Raw genomic sequence first — 20,378 nt, 5'->3', positions numbered from 1 at the left:
ACATGAGGAAGGTAGTGCTGGGTACAGTTGCCATGATTTTAAAAAATATTTATGCACAACCAATACACATATTACACTCTGGATTTATATTTTTCTTGTAATTCAAAAAGTCCTTAGAAATATTCTGGTTACTAAACGGATTCCATTGACTATAGTTAAATCTATAAAAAACTATGCTGAAATGTGTACGTACATACTTTTAATTATGTCTTAATGTTTAAAAAAATAACAAAACTCATTGCTTCAATTAAAGATATATTTATAGAAATTATTCAAGGACATCTGATTCAAGGGCAAATTAAACTGATTTTGAAATTAAATTCCTAAAATTTACGTGTTCATGACCTTTTTTTGGTAATCTATGCTCCCAAATATTCATAGCTTTGAGTTTTGGGCTTGGGAGTTTGGGGTACCCTTGGGGGACCAAGCAATACTCTGAGGATGAGGCGGTGTCAGGGATCCAAGCAATTTTTGTAAAGCAAAGCACCAGCGCGTTGGGTTACTCCCCCCCACGCTAAGAGACTCAAAGTAAACACGAAGCAGGGGCACTGGCTAAGACAAAGTACCTGCTGGCATTACTCGTGGAAGTGTACGCATTACTAGAGGTGCCTGCAGAGCTGAACACACTGTCCAGTTCTGCGAGGGCCGCATACTTGTCTGAAGACGCAGTCGGCTGACTAGGAACCGAAACCACAGAACCAACAGGAGCTTTACCAGCGGCTCCAAAGCCAGTTCCCTGATCACCACCTGTCAACAAACAAAAATCAATTACATCAACTTTAAAGTTGGAGTAGCCTCTCAACTGGATCAATTACATTCACAATGAAACAGAGAAACTTAAAACTTATTTAGAGCTAAGCAAATGAATGGACAGGATTAGAATTCTGGGGGGAAATGGCCATTTTATAAATATTTGCTTTGAAGTAAAAGACAAATCCTGTTGTGAAAGCTGAAGCGTTCATCCCAAGCTTACTGTCCATTCCCTTGCCTGCTTTCAGCAGGACACCAAGTGGTGTTGGGGTGGGAAGAGGGAATGGAAGGGAAGCACCACAGGGCCCGAAGGACAGTGGTGGTGGGTAATGGCACTTCTGATGGTGGTGGAGGTGTAACTTTGTACACTAAAACCATAAACATTAACAGTACTATATGTATCCTCAATGCAGTATTTTTTGTTTCTCATGTTTTTTAATTAACTGAAATGACTTTTAATCTATCATACAACAATAATTTAAAAAAAAAAACAAAATCAAAATACCGTTTCAGTAACATAAAATAAGACTTCACTAGTAACGTGCCTCAAAATTCCACATCAACAACTCCAAGACGAGTGTTATTTCTCAAGTAAACACAAATGTATCAAATGTTGTGACTAATGTGAGGATCCTTTATTAAGACTTTTAATAAAAAAAAAAGTTGGCAATAAAGGAAAACATATACCATGTGTTTATTACATGTCAGGCACTGTTTTAAATATCTTATACACAGCAAAACAGAGTACAATTCTATCAATTCACTGCTATACGCTCATTTTGGAGGTGAGAAAGCAAGTCCACAGATCAAGACACAGAATCCAATCTCGGATTCCTACAGTTCCCCACTGCACTTTGTATTTAGGTGCAAAACTGGGTATAAAGATTACTGTAAAAAATACAGGTTTAAAAAAAAGCCAAAATATTAATAGAAAACATTTCCAAGTAAATAAATTACAGAAAAGCCCTCTAATTTGCACTATTAATAAAACTTCTTGGTCACTTATGGCCTTTGGACAATAAAACATGACAAGATTTTTTTCAATAGTTTTCTTATAAAATCTGCAATTTACAATGTGTCTGAGATAAATTTTGAAGTGGAGGGGATGGGGGTACAGAGAGATAGTGCAGCGGGTGAGGCACTTACCTTGCATCTGGCTAACTCAAGTTCAATCCCTGGCACCTCATATGATCCCCAAGTTCAGCCAGGAGTGATCCCTGAGTGCAGAGCCAGGAGTAAGCCCTGAACACAACAGGGTGTGGCCCCTAAACCATTGTTTTACAAAACTAAAGTTGGAATTTCAGATCTAATTTACTAGAAAATAATCATATTTAGTGTAGACAAAATTTCTATGCAATGAAGAAAAGCATAACCCACTGAAGTTTTTAATGAATAAAGACAACTGCAGAGGGCCTTCTAATAAACAAGTTTATACTTCTGTTTGAAACTTGATACCTTGCCCAGCACTGAAGATATTGTCTAAATTAGCAAGTGCCGCATATTTATCTGCTGTTTGTAGAGCAGCTTTATTCGATGGAACTTTACCGACTGCTGATGCTGTTTGATGACTCTGAGAAGTGTTGAAGGTTCCAAAGTCAGCACTGGAGGATTTGGGGAAGTTATCAAAATGAGCAAAATTAGCATTTACTGATCCAGCACTTGCACCTGTGAGAGAATAAATAAGACACTTGTAAAAGCAATTCAATTTTATTTAAATTACTGGTAGATGGTATTCAACTTGAATCATTACACACAACTGCCTATCATTTTCAAAACTAGATTTCCAAGCTTTCTATCAACAGGTAGGATAATAAGTTTCTAAGTATAATTTATCCATCCTGAAGTGAATCAAGTTCTCCTCAGCAACTCAGCTATCTGATTCACTTAAGGTGTAGAACATCAAGCTATATACTACAACCTGTAAACTAGTTCTCCCTAAATAGATTTCACAAGTGAAAAGTAAAATACATTACACCCTTCTGTAGCTACAAGAGACCTGAGGTAAAACAAATTCCCAGGTAATGATTTTAAATATACTGTTTAGATCCAGACTTTCTTAATCAGTGAACTTTAATCAAAATTTAATTAATTTTCGATTAAAGATTACTAACTACTTATTTAACTTAAAGAGCTATTAATTTCCATAATTTAATGAGCATATGACACCACAGTATCCTCACTAAAATCATGCCCTGTGCAAACTAACTCAAGAAATAAAAACCAAGGTATATAACATATCAGAGAGATAACAGCATCTGCATTGTTAGTGCACAAGTCATCAAATGGACCACCATTACCTACATTCTAAAACTCTCTGCTCTGTATTCTAATGGTTCCCCTAAAAATCTTACCAACACTAAAGACAATATATACTTCATTCTGTTTCTCATTCTACATATCACATGGTGGTTCTTTACTCCTTTCTAAATATGAGCTTTAGCAATCAAATTAGAAAGTATGAAAAGTGATAGCACATAGTTTTAAAACAGGAGATATAGATAGAGTTAGATAGAGTATCATTCCTATTATTACAAACATACACACTTTTTATGTTTTAAGGACTCAACTGACTAATTTTAACTAAAGCTAAAAGTAATGAATGCTTGTATGTAAAGGACAGTGATCTGTCAAAAATAACTGGTAAAGAAAGCCATGTACTAAGCTTTCAAACACTGTAAGAAAAACTTATTTCAGGGGCCCGAATAATGGTACAACAGGGAGGGTGTTTGCCTTGCATGCAGCCAATACAGCTTCGGTCCCTCGCATATGGTCCCCTGAGCACCACTAAGAGTAATTCTAGAGTGCAGAGCCAGGAGTAAACCCTGAGCAGCCCCAGGTGTGACCTCAAAAAAGCCAAAACAAAACAAAACAAAAACCACAACCAAACCAAAAACATTGTTTTTTTTTTTTCCAACATTTTATAAACCGACTTGATGAACTTTTATTGTATATTGCTATGTTTACTGAATTTAGAAATGAGGAGAAAGAGTATAGACTAGTAAATTAAGGAATCTTATTATAAGATGATTAACACTTAATAACAAAAACCCATGAAAGGCAGCACAAAACATACTAAATAGTAATTAAAAGGTGCCTACTTGACAACAGAACTTACTGTTGGTAGCATGGAGAGGAAAAGCTGAGGTAAATTCACCAAAACTGCAGCTAGATGAAAGAATTCTAAATGCTGGACAGCCAGAAATTATATGAATGGTGAAATTTAAAGAAAACAAAATAAAATTGAAAGAAAAGGCTTTAAGACAATACACAGAGTTAAACGTCAAAATAATCAGTCAAACTCTAAATAAGAATTTTAAGGATTGCTAAAAATGATAGTTTTTATAGGGAGAGCATACAGATTTAAAGCCCAATTCCTGCACAGAAATAGTTCATTTCTAAGGTAATATTTATGAAGTGCTGGTTAAATAATTTACTCGAGTAATACCTTTTCTATTTGTTACGGTAAATAAAGTAATTAGACTCCTTTATTCAGAGAATAAAATCTTATTTTCTGTGAACCTAGGAAACTTTTACAATTTTAATGCTACCGTGCCACCAAAAATTTAGATTTGTGTGCAGGAAAAGGAGAAAAGATGCGAATTAGAAAACACAAGAGCTGGGAAAAACAAACACACACAGAAAAAATAAATAAATTTAAGGTTTCCCCAGAGCTTTGTACTAAGATAAATGATTTTAAAATTAGATGATAATAGAGTTGAGAAGAATCTTTCAAAACTACATCTAGATAGTTTTGTTTTTGAAAGTAAACATTGAAGCAGAATGCTGGAAAGCTCTACCTGTGGTTTGGGGCTGAAAAGGAGAGTGACTTGCTGTGGGGAAACCTCCATAATTACTCGAACCACTAGACTGTCCAAATGCATCAAAGTTTGCAAAATCTGCATTTGCAGAATTCTGAGCTGTAAATGGTAAGGAACAATATGCATTAATGACTATGAAGACTATAAATAAAATAAAAAACATGACAATTTTTAAAATTTCATGAACGTTTCTATGGCTGACTCACTCTAAAGAGAATTTACGTAGAAACCAGATTTTAAATCCTAACAGGATTTACCCCAACTTCAAACAATTAGAGGATATCCAGAAATTTCCCCAAAACACTTTGTGTACGATAAATCTGTGCACAAATACCCTTTGAATAGCCTTATGAATGGTACTGTAAAATGAAGTATTCTTACATTAAGAGCATTAAGTTTATAAGCTTCAGTTAGGAAGTACAGATGTGTTATTGGGGGGGCCAGAGGGGCCATCTCTACTTCCTTGCACGCAGCCAACTGACATTCAATCCCAGACATCCCAGGAGTGCTCCCTGAGCCCTGAGCCAGGAGTAAGCCCTGAGCAGAGCTGCGTGTCACACCCTCCCCCCCCAAAAAAAGACACAGAATACATTCTGAAAAATTTAGATTTAAAAAGCTAATGAGAGATTTGTCAATTATGTACATCTAAAATGATGACGATACAAAGATAGTTTAATTACATTAATATTCCTTTTAGTTTAAGTTTACAAACAGGCAATGCATACAAGTGAAAAAAAAATTGCCTGTATAAACAGGTCCATTCCAGCCAAATAAACAAGAGATATGCACATCCTATCAAAAGCCTGTAATTTAAAAACATAGCACATATTTAAGAATCAATGAGAAATAGTAAAATATAATAGGACCTCACACTCAGTGAAAAAGATGAAATGATTATTTCCCCACTAAGTATCAATATAAGACCAAAGGTTTTTCCTAAACTTTAAATGCACGACTAGGGCCAGGGAGAAGAGCACAAGCAGCAGAGGGGCTGCCTAATCTAAGGCTCCAGGTTCACGCTCCATAACCACCCTCCATAATGCACCTTCGAAGCCCACCGAAGATGTGGACATCTGCAGAGAGCTACAGGGTGGTGCCCAAAAGCACAAAACGTACATGTGTTTGTGGTCTGAGCACAGCAGGGAGGGAGGGAGCTTTCCTTGCATGTGGCCAACCCAAATTCAATCCCCGGCATCCCATATGGTTCCCAAACCCTATCAGGAATAATTCCTGAGCTCAGAGCCAAGAGCAACTACTGAGCAATGCTGGGTGTGGCCCCCAAGCAAAAATATTATACAAATAAAATACATGCACGTAACTCAAGAATTTCTTTAGAGATCAAAAATAGTGACTGGGTAACAGACTGGATTTTATGACAATATGATTAAAATAAAGAAGTGGTTGGTGTGTTGAAAAGGTAATGCAAAATAGTAATGAAGAACACATCCAAAATATGGGGAAAGCCCATCATCATCCCAATGTAGTTTGTACACAGCCACTTTAAATTTCTGCAGACAATTCTACTTCTAGGGAGCGTTCTCTCTCTCCTCTCTCTTTTTCTCACTGTCTCTCTCTCCCTCACCCACTCTCCCTCTCCCTCCCTCCCTCTCACACACACACCTTGCATATGGAGAGTATACTTGCCAAACAAAATTAAAAAAAAAAAAATGAAAAAATTCAAAACTCAAAACGACCAAAAATAAGAAACTGCTTAAATACATTATAAAACACGATGATAGTAAAAATTATTAAATTTCATATAAAATACTAATTCCTATACAAAAGCATTGCAAATTAATGAGGTAATGATTTCGGAAAATTTTTCATTGTTCAATCATTTTAAATAGAAATGTACATAGAAAACCTGGATTATTGTCAACCTGAAATAGTGAGATTTCAAGTAAACACCATTTTCTTCTTTGTAAACTTTACTGTACCATGATTTTGACCATCAGTATATACTTACAAACAAATTTGTGAACAAACCCAAAGTTACTGAGCAAATAATGAATGTGCATCATTCTATGGGCCAAGTCTGGTTCAATCCCGGCACTGAGACTCCTCGAGCCCATCAAGAGCAGTGATAAGCCCCGATACCCCAGATGGTCTCCCAAGTCCGCCAAGAGTGGCCCCAAACAAAGTAAATGAAATAAAATTCTTAAAAATGTTCTGGGGTAGTTACCATTTACCTAAACACAGTTACCACATAGTCTTACCAAGAATATCAGTAAGCTTAAGGATTGTTCAATGGGAAAAGAAAGAATCAAAGAATTCCATGTAAGCGCCAGCACCAGACAAAGCTGGCAGTCGTTCTAGCTCTGTGCGGTTTCCTCACCAGGTTAACAGGAGGATCCGCTCAGGGATCTCTATCTGCAGATCAACTCTACAGATTCTGCAGTCTGTCTGAGACAACAGGAATGAATTCTTTAGCATCTCAGAAACTGAAAGACTAGCTCCACATGCCCTCCAAATACCACAGCACAAATTTAGCTTATAAGATCAAAATGTATTTCTAGATAATACAACTATAAACCAATGCATAGAGAACATATAAAGGAATTTTTCAAATTTCAAGTGGGTTATATTTGCAAAAGGCAAGTTTCTAAGTTTTATGAACAGTTCAGATACAGATTTGAGAACAACATGATTTATTTCATTATACCTGTATTTTTATATTTCCCAACTATTTGCCAACCATAGCAACAAACACATCAATCAAAAACCTATTCGTATTCTGGTATACATGAATTACCTCCAAAACCCTACTTCTATCAGACTTTATTTGGAGAGACTGAATCTCCTATCTACAACAATTAGTTTCAGTAACTTTTAAAATGCCCAAGTACTGCGCACTTCTCTTTTAAACAGCTAACGTAAACTTTTGGTAAACATACACTATACGACAGAGTATCCCTCTATGCAGTACTGCTTTGCTAAACACTTCATAAGTTAAACACTAATAAAGTCAACAATACTAAAACTACTATCTGGAACCTCAAGCAACTTCTAAAGTGAGAAACTCAAACCAAGTAGAACATGGCAAAATAATAAAGATGCTTTTACAAGAATCTCGTTACAAGTACAAAGGGCTCGATTCAGTTTAGAACTTAAAGCGCCTGGTGGAGGAAGGGGACCCTGGTGGGGTTGGCGCTGGAACACTGGATGCCTGAAACAACTCTTTTATGAGCAACTCTGTAAATTGTGTCTTAATAAAAAAAAAATTTTTTTTAAATAAAATTTAAGGCAGCAAATTAATGAGCTTGAAGGAAACCAAGGGAGATAAATGTAGAACTCACTGTATAGACACCAGCAGGTCTTAGCGAATCCAGCTAAATCTTTACCTATACAATATTTAGGTTCTTTAAAAATATATTCAATATTTGAAAAGAGAATGTTTCAAGTAAATAAGCATTCTCGCTTTTCTTACTGACAGCATACCTCGAAATCTGGTGCCTGTGTTTCTTTGTGTCAACAAGAGATTAAAATATTCCTCTATTAAGGCAGTTCTAGGATTCTTCCAGCACGGTTTAACATTTCTCTTTTGTGCTTTTGTGGCCAAAGTAGGCTACTAGCTTTTGCCCTGAGCTGTCACTATGAACCACACTCAATCAGGCTAGAAAACTAATGAACGAACATGAGTCACTATTTAACAGTACAAGCGCTGGGGCAGGAGAGGAATGAACAGCAGGCAGGCACCTGCCTTGCAGGGGGCCAAGCCAGGTTTGATCCCCCAGGCCTCCACCTTGGTTCCCTGAGCATAGGCCAAAACTGAGCCTTAAGCACCGCTGGTGTGGCACTCCCCGACACCACCACAACCACCACAAAATTAGTGATGTTTGGGGATCTTAATTAAGAAACTGGAATGATGTTTTTGTAAACAGATACAAGCTATAAAATCGTAACCATTTCCTATTGATCCTTGAGTAGCACAAACCAAAATCTGTAAGAATCCACTTAAAGATTCTCTTTTAAACAGCTGATGTAAGCTTTTGGTAAACATACACTGTACAAGAGTACCCCTCTGAAAATCTACTTTCTCCTCCTTATGAGTTGTGGGGTTTTTTTTCCCTCCTGTTTTGTTTTTAAGCTTTAGGGCCACACCCAAGCTCTGAGGTCAGGATCACTCCGTACAGGACTCGGGGGAACATTTCTGGTGCCAGGGATAAATCTGCCTTGGCTGTGTGCAAAATCCAGATCCCTTTATGATTACAACACTATTTTTCTCCAGTTTGTTTTGCTATATGATTATGCTACTTAATGCATATACTATTCATGTCTATCAAATTTCACCTTATAAGTGAGGCTTCTGGAGAGTAAGAGGCTATAAGTAGTCAAGTTTGGGGGAGTCAGCAGTTACATGGGGCTCTAAGAGTGAGGTTCTTTGCATCAAATGCATGTGGCTTTATGTATGTACTGTGTACACAAACAAATTTGTGCACAAATATACATAGATACGTGACAGGGAGATCATTAGAGGAAGAGGGGTTATTTATATTTTATGCCTTGAATTTATATAATTTGGACATCATACAACATAGAAATTTATCAAAGCCACTTTATGAAAGACAAAACTGAGAAATGTTAAGTAATTTGTCCAAAGTTATACATACAATGAAGGATGATGTCAGCCTTTGATAGCCCAGACCATTCTGACAAAAAGCACAGTTCTTTTTCACTACTTTATGTCACTTAATTGCCTAGCAGACTGTAACAAATACAGCTTAGGAAAGACACAAATGACTACATCTGTTTTATTTTAGTTTGGGGGTCACACTGGTAGTGCTCAGGGTTCACTGCCGGTCATATGTGGTACCAGGGATAGAACATGGGTTGGCCACATTTAAGGCAAGTGCCCTGCCTGCTTTACTACTGCTCTGCCCCCCCCCCAACCCCCCGGCCAGGGTTTAATAATAAATATTTTATTGTTAAACATGCAACTATGCAAGGTTTGTATAATTAGTATAATAATGAAAAACTGTCTTTACTACCTTGGGAAGTATACTTTAAGTTTTTTATTTTAAATCTGTAATAAAGAATAGTATCTTCAGGAGCTGTTTTTGAATGCAAAGAGGAGATCATTTCACCATCATTAAAGATACTATCAACAAAAAAAAAAACAGATGCACCAAATCTTGAATTCTTGATAATAAAACAAGTCCCCATTAAAAAATGTGAGGACCTATTCATTCTGCTGATATGTGATTGCTTAGAAGCATAGAGTCTGACTTTCCACTATTAACTATATCACTGGATAACCAGGTTGGGCTCGGGGGGCGCTTTTCTGGGGTGGGGGAGGTAGAGGCATGGCCAGGGATACTCAGGGTTCATGAAGTGCTAGGAACCAAATCCAGGGCTCCCACTTGCAAAGCATGAACTCCACTCCCTTCAGCCATCTTCTGCACCCTAAGCAAAAACTTTCACTAACTTTTTCAGCTGATAAATCAATGTTAAGGTCAGAACACCATTTTACCAGAAGGATCCAGGTACTGCTTTCTCTATGGAGCTAACCTACAAATATGTATGACTGTATACATACTTTTTGGGGCCAGAGATAAAATTCAGCCTGCAGGGCTCGTATGAGACCCTGGGTTTTATCTCCAGCCCCACAAACATACACAAAAAAGTACCTCCTGAACCCTTTCCAAAACAACAAATAACCCATACCTGTATACCTATGAAACCCGATTTGAATAAACCATTTGCATATACACATGCATAGAAAGTGGAATGGAAATGTGACTGATAACTCATGAATTATTACTGTATTTTAGTGATAACTACAATTATGTTTAGCAAAGAAAGTCCCTCTCTTATACACATATGAAACATCTATGAACAAACTAGAATGACTAACATTTGTTCCAAAATAGTATAGGGGAAAAAGTGAGCAAAATAATTAATAAAACAAGATTATGCACGAATAGTGAGTACAAGAACATTGTATTATTGGTCACAATCCATTTTTTTATAATTAAAAAAATTGTAAAGTCTCTTTCCATGTTTCTGTGGAAAGAAGTCACATCAATGTCTGATGTAAGTGTAGTATCTTTTGGTGCATTACATGTATCTCTGGCTAAAGCTGCTGGGGTCTGAATACTTACCTGCATGACTGTTGAAATGTGCAAAGTTAGCAAAATTGGCCGTAGCTGTTGACTGAGGAGCTGGAGCAGCAAAGATGTCTGAACCAAGATCACTTAAAAGGTCAAACTGCTTCTTTTCCTGTGGCTGTCCTTGAGAGCGACCTACAACAGGGGACTGAAACCACGAATTTGTTTCTAGTTCGAACTGCTAATTTTAAACAATATTCCACTTTACCAAGCGTACAACAGTTTTTGAAAAAGTGGTATTTTAATTGCAGTTTTGAGTACTTTGGGATTTTTTTGAGCATAAATTTCCAGTACCTATGCCAAATTATCTCAATTTAAAGTAAAAAATGTAATTACAGCAGTTATTACATCTCATGACAAAAGAATACTGCTAAGAGAGCAATGCTAAAGTTTCATAAACATATCGTTTAGATATAAGAGATACGATATAATAAGTTCATATCTTTAATTTTCAAATCTTTGTGAAAACAGAGCAATTTATCCAGATGTTCTAGTATGCATTAAAAAGTGGATAGGCTTTTAACTCTAGTATTAAATACTACCCTTGGAATCATTCTTGGGTAGGAAAGCTATCATAATACCACACAGAAATATATCTTCACAGGACAATCAGCTGTTCCTGAGCGCAAAAGTACAAGCGTAGGTACAAACTTAAGAAGAATCTACTTCAAGCACCTATTCTTTGGGGGAATAGAGGTGCGGTGCTGGGGATCAAACCCAAGGCCTCACAAACGCCAGGAACAGGCTCCACTGCTCTCCTCCTAACGGTCACTTCCTGACACTTATTTTTTTTTTTTTTAAAGAAAGAGGTGTATAGCATAAAGACGCCTGAGTTCCACAGATTAACATGCTTCCCAATCCGGCACAGTGGGGAAATTCTATCCGTGAAATCCTTTTCCAGCAATATGTCAGAGAGAATGTAGTGTTCTAGAATGCCAATGGTCACCCGATTGACCCTTTACTACCTGCACTGAGGCACATGCTCCTGTTTTTCCCTGGACTAAGCTGTGAAGAACTCAAAAATAAAAAATATATACAATCGAACTGAGTCAACAATCTCTCTTAATGTACCATAAACCATTAACATATAAAGCTATTGACAAACAAGGTAGTGCTACTCTAGTATTTTTTTTTAATCCATGCCATTTGATCCTCCTTATGCAAAGACTTCTACAAAGACTGGAGATTACTCACCTGACTAGGTGTGCCCTTATTTAAGTGCAATGCTGGTGCTGAATCTCCTAAAAGAGATTTCAAGGGTTTAACCTCAGGTGTACTGCTTGTGCTACTGGCAGAGGACCCTGAAATAGATGCATGAACTGATGCCACCACTTTGGCTTGTTCTGGTGGGACATACCTATGAAACATATGGAAAGTTGAACATGCGTTAGTCACAGATTACGTAGGGTATACTATACTAACAAATCTTAACTTAAATATGATTTTGTACAAGACTATTTTAAGATTAATCTTATTTCAAAATACTTTTCAAACTGATATTTCAAGATCATACTTAATTGAAATTCCCAGAGAAAGGGTAGCAAACATAACCACAAAATTTTTCAATTACTTGTATACCGTTTTCATAAGATAATAGCATAAATGCTTTTTGTAACAAATGATCTAGTTATATCATAATGAACAGTTAAAACTACACTTTTCTTAAATCTGAAGTATAAGAAAATATTTGAAAACAGAAGGAAAAATATTTAAAATCTGATAATAGACAATAGTGCAAAATATAAAAATATTACGTATCTATGAAAGTGACATATCAAAAACTGAATTTTAAAATGGACATAATTTAAAAATTGCAGGCACAAAAATGAAAGACTTGCAACCCAATAAAAATATCACTCATGTTCAACCTAAGTATAAGCTTTACAAATTTTGTCATTATCTATTAAAATAAGGTATGTTTAGGTATGCTCTGTGCCCCAGAAGAACCACTTCCCAATACTTCTGAAACATCCTTAGAGAAAATTATCCTGAAGAATAAAAGTACGAGCAGTTAAGCATACATGCATCTTACCATAGCACTTTTAATTTCAAACAACTTAGCTATAAGCCAAACATCCATGAGGACAAAAATATTTAAACAGATTATGCTAAAATCTGTAAGATATTATAGGTACTCTTTTGATACAGAACAATGTTCCTAAGACTTTACAAGTCTTTCTAGCTCACTAAATGTGTAGATAAAGGATTCACAAGAGAAAAGGAGTGAAGAAAAGAAAGGCAGTAAGAATATCATGCACAAATATTGACAACGTTGACATCCAGAGCTGGAATTATGCTAAAACTTTTCTGCATTTTCTGGGTTTTGACTTGCCCCACCAACCTCATGTTGGTGAAAGAGAGAACATGAGGGCCAGAGAGATAGTACAATGGGTAAGGCGCTTGCCTTGCACATGAGGGACAAGGTTCAATCCCCTGGACCCCTGGACCCTATGCGTATGGTCCCCAACCCTACCAGGAGTGAGCCCTGAGCACTGCAGGTGTGGTTCCAAAAAAAAAAAAAAAAAAGACAGGACAGATACAGACTCCAAACTCTAGCTCCACCACTCAAGAGCTGTGAAACCTAAGGCAAACTACTTCAGCGATTTGTGCCTCAGATTCTCCTACAAAATGAACATATGGTTGCTGTGTAGTACAAGTAAGCTACCATGGCAAAGAATTTAGAGAAGTTCCCGGTAGAGGAGTCAGCTGCTGTGTATTGATTATAAAATTACATCATAATCACAATGAAACGGTTCTTTTTTCCAGTAATGGGGGAGAAGAGTGGGATGAGAATGAGCACAGGAAGTTTAACTTTCCCATAATCTGGTTTTACCTGGTGATAGAAATTTTTGAGTACAGACAAATCTTAGCGAAAGATAAAACCCAACAATGGCATTTGGTTCAAAATACTTAAGAGATGAAACTTCTATAAAATTAGAAGTGAGATCTGACATTTTTCAAAATTCCTTTAGCGGACAAATCCTCACCGTTTGGGAAATTTTAGGGAGACTGCATTGCTCGTGCGTACGCTGTGTTAAAAATCCATGGAACTGCTCTCTAGCAGCGAGTCAAAAGTGTGCCGGAGTGAGGGCTTTAATGCACAGGTCCCAAGATATCTGGGGTGTTTGTCAGTCCTTCTGCCCACCTACCTATGAAATCTGCATTACTCGAGTTACTATTGTTGCTTCCCAGAACATTAAAAATAAAAACCTCACAAATGATTACTGCTTTATTTGGGTTATGATTTGGATGAATTATATTATTTTAAAATCATGATGATGAAGAAGGCAGAGGAACCTTATGGTGTTAATTCTATCAATTCTTAGTCACGCATTTTTCTCATGATAGTTGAAGCGACATTAACTCAAATCTCTTCTAAGTTCCAATCAAAGTAATTGGAATATGCATGAAGTGTTGTAAAAATAAAATCAAAATATTTATTCTGAAAATCAAGTATTAGGCTAAGGTTATACAAAGAGAAATCAGTTAACCACAAGGTGGAGAAGGTTGGGAAATTACAAAAATAATAAAAGATAATCAGACACTTCATTGTAAAAGTAGCATTTATGCCACCGTGTTCACCATCTGAGATTTTTCTTCTTTCCGGAACTAAAATTTTTCTGGTATGTGTTTTTCTCTATATTCACACCTAGTGGAGTTCTATTTAGTGTTGCTGAAAATATTCACCTTGGCTAATACTGCCCTGCATAAAGGAGTCTCGAGAAGAGAACACAAAATTCAGAGCATGCCTATCACAGCTACTTCTTTCTCATATATTCAGTGAGTGAAAGAAAGCATTTATCACCCATAATGCAAAGTAACCCTTCAGAACCAAAGTAAACTTTGAAAGATATCCTTCTCTAGGTTAAAATACAGCTTCTCAAGAAAACAAAACCCCTTTTATTAGTCCCTGTCTATTCCATCTATGTGATTCTCTTCAACACTGTTACCACACTCCCTAGGAAGAATATACCTGCTCTTAAAAACCAATTTTTAAAAAAATCACCATCACCAATATCTGGGGGTGGAGGGCTGGAGTGAGGGGGTTGGTTGGGTCACATCGGCAGTGCTAAGGAAACTGAGGTACTGGGGGTGAAACCCAGGTCAGCCGCACCAAGGCCAAGAGCATTACCCACTGTACTCTCTCTCTGGGCCCACCAGAGAGCTTATTAATAAGTCTTAGGAAACTGGCTTGTATTCTGATCACATGGCTAAAAGTAAAAGCCCAAAGTAGGTGAACACTAATTGTAAGAATATTGCACCTATTTCAATTTGTTAAAAAAAAAAAAAAACAAGGAACACCAACATCTGATGGATTCATGGGAGAATATAAAATCCTCCTTTTTTAACCAAACAGAGGAATAGGTAGTCCGCAGGGATATTATTTCAAGCTAAGACTTACTAACGATGCAACTGAGAAGGGAACACTAACAGCAGTTTGATATACTACCTAGTATATAGACAGTAATAAATACTTGCCAAATGAAGATTTTAAGAAAACTTTGTAGGACTGAAAATAAAGAAACTAAATGGGTTAAGTAAGCTCAGACACAAGCACCTCAAACTCTCACCCATAGGGCAGGAAGGCGTAATATATGGTCTAAGTTGCTACTAGGCACAGATGAGTTAAGATAAAGAAATAAAGGTTTTGAAAACGAAGCCAAATAAAAAGTCAAAGTACAATGAATCTGTCTTACCTACCTAGTTACTTACTTCCTACCTGTGTACCTACCTACCATTCAGTTCTTCTTTCTTTACGCAGACTAGTCTAAAGCATAATTAATGTGATTGGGGGGCACCTTAGCTCTAGATACAAACTATTCACTCACCATCTTTTCTTTTCATATTTTTCTTGTAGAAACTCTTTCACTTTTTGTGGATCCCTGAAGTCTGGAATTGCTGAAGATCTATCATCAAATAATCCTAGCCAAATCTGTTTACAGACCTTTGGAAAAAATTAAAAACAAAACAAAAAAAAGAAGTGTTAAATTCAACATCCTCAATGAAATTTGAAGGGAAATTAAGATTCCTCTAGAAAGCTACCTACTTAGTAATACTGCTTTCAATGAGGATATTTATCACAGCCAGAAGGGAAGCAGCAACAAACGAAGGGACTAAACTATTTTAATGTCACAGTATACGGTAAAACCTGAGCGGCAGCAGCATGAAAACAGCACTTCTTAGGAAATAAACAGTGAGTCAGGATTTGAGAAGACATGGGATCCCCACCTCCCGCCCTTTCTGGAATGCTAAAAAAAAAAAAAAAGTGAGCTACAAGTGAGGTACATAGTGAACCTTAATTCTCTCAACCCATAAAACAGAAGAACTAGAGAAGGCAAATTTACAGATCCTTAATGAATTAAAGAAATCTACTGAAAAGAACGAAAGGTACCAGAACCATGAGCAATGTTTTATGGGAGTGTAACAATAACAAAAGGACAAGGCAAACCCACCTCTAACTTTATGACTGCTCCCCTACGATCCTGACTAAAAAATAAGTCAGAATTTCATAAGACCTTTTAGAAATACAAAGAAGTAGTAAAAATGATGCACAACTCAAGTAGGACACAAAGAGTATCAAGTGAAGTATGGGAACTTGATGAATTCATCAGAATTAAAAACACTGCACTTTTCAAATAACTTAAAACGAGCATATACTCCAGCCATTGGGGCTGTGCTGGTCCTCCCTTCTCGGATTTTACATTCAAGCACTCTTGTCTGCGACCACCACTGCTTTTCTCTTTCTACTCCCTCTTCATTTCTAACTCAAAAAATTTTGAGGCATACTCTCAGGACTTCTAGTTCACGGATGTGAAACTTAACTGTGTGTCTCTTCATCATGCCTTTTTTTTTTACTTAACCTAGCTAAGAGTCCACGAACATTGTCATAACTACTCTCAACTTCTATCATTTTACCTCTTAAAACCAAGCTTTGCCTACACAGAGCACCTAAATGGATAGATGAGACTGGAGGAAAAACACAACTGTTCTGATTAGACAGAACAGTTTAGACACCCACGATCAAACAGTCTCAGTATTAACTCTCCTGTTCTATGAAAGCCCTGGAAAAAAACCCGCCCTTTCAGAACATTTGTTTTCCAGGTAGTTGTTATCTTAGGAACACAACAAAAAGCGAACAAGTGAAAAGCACCCATGATACTTTCCTAAGCAGCGAATCTACCAATCTGAAGACGCAATTTCAGTGGAGTGGTGGTGAGAGTAGAAACCAATGTTAGGGATTAAAATGTGAACGGTCACCAGAACCAAGGATGGTGATATATTCCCAGATAAGCCCCTAAAACACAGGCACTGCTAAATAAATTTTGCTCAGTGACAGGTTTAATGGCTAAGGAAATCTGACTAAGTGCTAAAGACTATACACAGTATGCGAATGTGTGAGTTTCCACAGAAAAGGCATGGGGGCACACGATGGACTCAATGGATGAGAACTGTTCCCCTGGCTGGCCCATGGCAAGAGACGAACGAAAGTCGGGGGGAAACGAAGAAACAGGAACTGGGCCCCAGGCTGGTTGGTAGTCAGTTTATTTCTCTCTCCTCCCCAGCATAGCCCGATCTCTCCCCTTACAGCACAACTATAGTTGCAGTTTTGGTCATAGTCCCAGCCGTCACAGTTTTTTTCCAGGGCTTTCATAGAACAGGAGAGTTAATACTGAGACTGTTTGATCGTGGGTGTCTAAACTGTTCTGTCTAATCAGAACAGTTGTGTTTTTCCTCCAGTCTCATCTATCCATTTAGGTGCTCTGTGTAGGCAAATCCTTATCCTCATCCTCCTCGTCTTCCTTATATTTTTCTTCTAGACCTCAAAGTCCTCTCCTTTCTAGTTATTTCTAGTCCTATTCTTTCCCCTTACAGCATAGTTACATAGAAATCATGAAGGGTGGGAATACAGATAGGTGGGGTGGAACACGTCATAACAAAAAGATGTAAAGTCACTCCTTCAGGGAAGTTCTAGGGGTTCACCACTCCACTTTACTAGGAGATCCGCTCAAAGGCAGGATTCCATCTAGGGTATATTGCTTTCTCCTTTCCTCAGCTGGTAATCCATTTAAACAACCATAATAAATTTCCTTATAATATTTCTAGTCATTCTGTATGAACACAGTAAGAGATATTTTAAGCTTAAAGGTTGGCTCTTCCTGGGGACATCTCACTATATATCCCAGACCACAGTCCTCATGCCAGGTTAGTCTTTCCTAACCCCAGCAGGTCCTTATTCAGTTACTTCTTTTGGAGTCATGACAGAATTTGTTCCATAATCATGCTCTTATTATACTTATGACACCTAGCCTGTCCCCTTTGGACGCCAGGGTAGCTTACAGCTTGCCCTGGGTCCATTCAGTCCCTTCGTCAGGAGCAGGGATGTTAGGAAGTAAGGGCAAGTGAGGCTTAAGTCAGGTAAATATGATGAATGCCCTGGAGCAAATATTATTTCGGAGTCAATCAACTCCCATGTTACAAAAGCATAGAATCAACTGTCTTCCTGTGTCTATATAAAAAGGACATTGCTAAACCATGCAAATGACATAAAGGAAACTGAAATGCAATATAGGATTATTAGTACTTGATGGGACTGGGTGTGCCTCAGGGGCACTGTTGCAGGACTAGCTCAATAAGCCTCAGCTCCCTGCGGGAGGAGCAAAGACAACCCAAAGTTGTCTTTATGACAATATGAATGAAAGAAGTTACTGCCACCTAGATTTTACTAAAGTATGGTTTTCAAACTTTGGCCTATTTTGTAATAACCTGGAGGACTTGCTAAAACACAGATAGCTGGGTAGCACTGCACTGTAGCACTGTCCTCCCATTGTTCATTGATTTGCTCGAGCGGGCCGAGTAACGTCTCCATTTTGAGACCTGTTGTTACTGTGTTTGGCATACTGAACACATCACGGGTAGCTTGCCAGGCTCTCGGTAGCTTGCCGTGCTCTCTGAAAGGGGCGGAGGAATTGAAGCCAGCCCGGCCGGGCTGGCTGCATGCTAGGCAAACACCCTACATGTTGTGCTATTGCTCCAGCCCAGACAGCTGGGTACCAGCCATGAATTCTGACTTCATGGATCTTGAACGACTCTGGACAATCTGCATTTTACAAGTTGTCAACGACACGAATGTTTGCAGAATGGCATTCTTCCAGCTTCCTCACCTCAGTTGGACTCTAGCTGCTGAGTAGTGCCAGGTAATATTAAGATATTGAGGGAATATACAAATAAATAGCTATTGTTGGGAGGCAGTGTCAAAAACGAATTAATGCTACCAGGAAATTTAACAGTGAAACAGCATTATTCATAGTGGATCCAAGCAGCTAATTTTAATGACTCTCCCATAGTTTGGCTGGTCAGAGGAGCAGAATCACCAGCAATTAGCAGACAGCTCTGAGTAATCCCCACAGGCTGCCTGTTCTACAGCTACGGTGTTTGCCATTATGGAGGACATCATTTTAGCATGATGACTGCAGATTTTTTCCCTTTTATTTATGTGTAGCACTGTAGCACTGTCCTCCCGTTGTTCACGGATTTGCTCGAGCAGGCCCAGTAACGTCTCCATTGTGAGACTTGTTGTTACTGTGTTTGGCATATCGAATACCTCACAGGGAGCTTGCCAGGCTTTGCCGTGCGGGCAAGATACTCTCGGTAGCTTGCCTGGCTCTCCGAGAGGGGCGGAGAAATCGAACCTGGGTCGGCAGGGTGGGCCACATGCAAGGCAAACGCCCTACCGCTGTGCTATCGCTCCAGCCCAATTTATGTGTATATTTATTACTGATCATGAGTGGGTTTGGAATACAAAACTTGTGTCATAAAAGTGTTCTGAAGTAACCTGTCCAGAGTCAATAATTCTCTGACTTGAAAAAATACGACAAGAAAATTCTTGTTTTTGAAAAAACTTCAAGTTAGAAGCTGTTAGAACCTTTATGAATGTTGCTGTAAAGCCACAGAATTTTTGGAATCACATTTCGGTAAAATCAGTCAGGTTTCTGTCTAAGGAAGACTCTTACCTGGCTTTTTTTTGGGGGGGGGGTGGAGGGGGCAGTGCGGGGAGCAACAGACAGTGCTCAGGTGCTTCTTTGGGCTCTGTGCTTTGGGTGTACTCCTGGCAGTACTAGGGGGGCAACATGGTGCCAAGGATTGAACCTGGGCCTCCTGCAGAGCACTGTGCTGGAGTCCTCTGAGATGGCTCCCTGGCTCTCAGTGACTCCTAAGTAGCTAACTATTTCTTGGAGAAACAGGACCTCTATAGGATCTATAGTATTTCTGGCAGTAACTTACTCTCCACGTTTGAACTTCTTGTGCTTTGTCACTGAAATGCTTTTCTAATGAGATTTTTGCCTAGCCTCATTGTGTCAACTGCTAACTGCCTTAAGGATTTTATGGTATCTGTACTCAGCCCAGAGGAGAGGAAAACCACAGAAACGTAGCTCTGAAACATTCTTGGGTACCGGACAGGATCGGAAAAGAGCACGTTCTTTTTCCTATTTAAAAAACCTTCTCCCTCGCACTTCAGTGAGCAGGGGCGATTCAGAAGGAGGCTGCTCCTCCTGCTCCGGGTTCCAGATCTCTATTTGAAGTCACGGTGTTCTTTTCACAATGTCCCAGTTTGCTCCTCTTTAAATAGAGTTTTGGGAACATAGTAGACTATTTTTAGCTCTACTGAGGAATTGCTAATTGTAAAATTATCAACTGTACAATA

The 20,378-nt window shown here is 38.2% G+C and overlaps 1 protein-coding gene across 6 annotated transcripts in view; it reads right to left on the bottom strand.

The window, feature by feature from the left end:
• Positions 1-20,378, bottom strand: part of AGFG1 (ArfGAP with FG repeats 1) — a 76,315-nt gene that overhangs the window by 13,045 nt on the left and 42,892 nt on the right. For 3 of the 6 annotated variants that reach the window (XM_056121206.1, XM_056121214.1, XM_056121222.1), the window contains exons 3-8: positions 15,505-15,620; positions 11,870-12,032; positions 10,670-10,823; positions 4,548-4,667; positions 2,206-2,415; positions 567-747 (exon numbers count right to left, since the gene is read on the bottom strand). In XM_056121206.1, the coding sequence (XP_055977181.1) occupies positions 567-747; positions 2,206-2,415; positions 4,548-4,667; positions 10,670-10,823; positions 11,870-12,032; positions 15,505-15,620 (944 nt within the window). The remainder of the gene's footprint in view (positions 1-566; positions 748-2,205; positions 2,416-4,547; positions 4,668-10,669; positions 10,824-11,869; positions 12,033-15,504; positions 15,621-20,378) is intronic. The other 3 variants (XM_056121249.1, XM_056121239.1, XM_056121231.1) reach the window with 2 other exon arrangements.

This window comes from Sorex fumeus, unplaced genomic scaffold (genome assembly GCF_029834395.1).
Source record: "Sorex fumeus unplaced genomic scaffold, SorFum_2.1 ptg000005l, whole genome shotgun sequence".
NCBI lineage: Eukaryota > Metazoa > Chordata > Mammalia > Eulipotyphla > Soricidae > Sorex > Sorex fumeus.
Note: the sequence above shows the minus strand (reverse complement) of the source record. Positions and strands in the feature narration are given on the sequence as shown.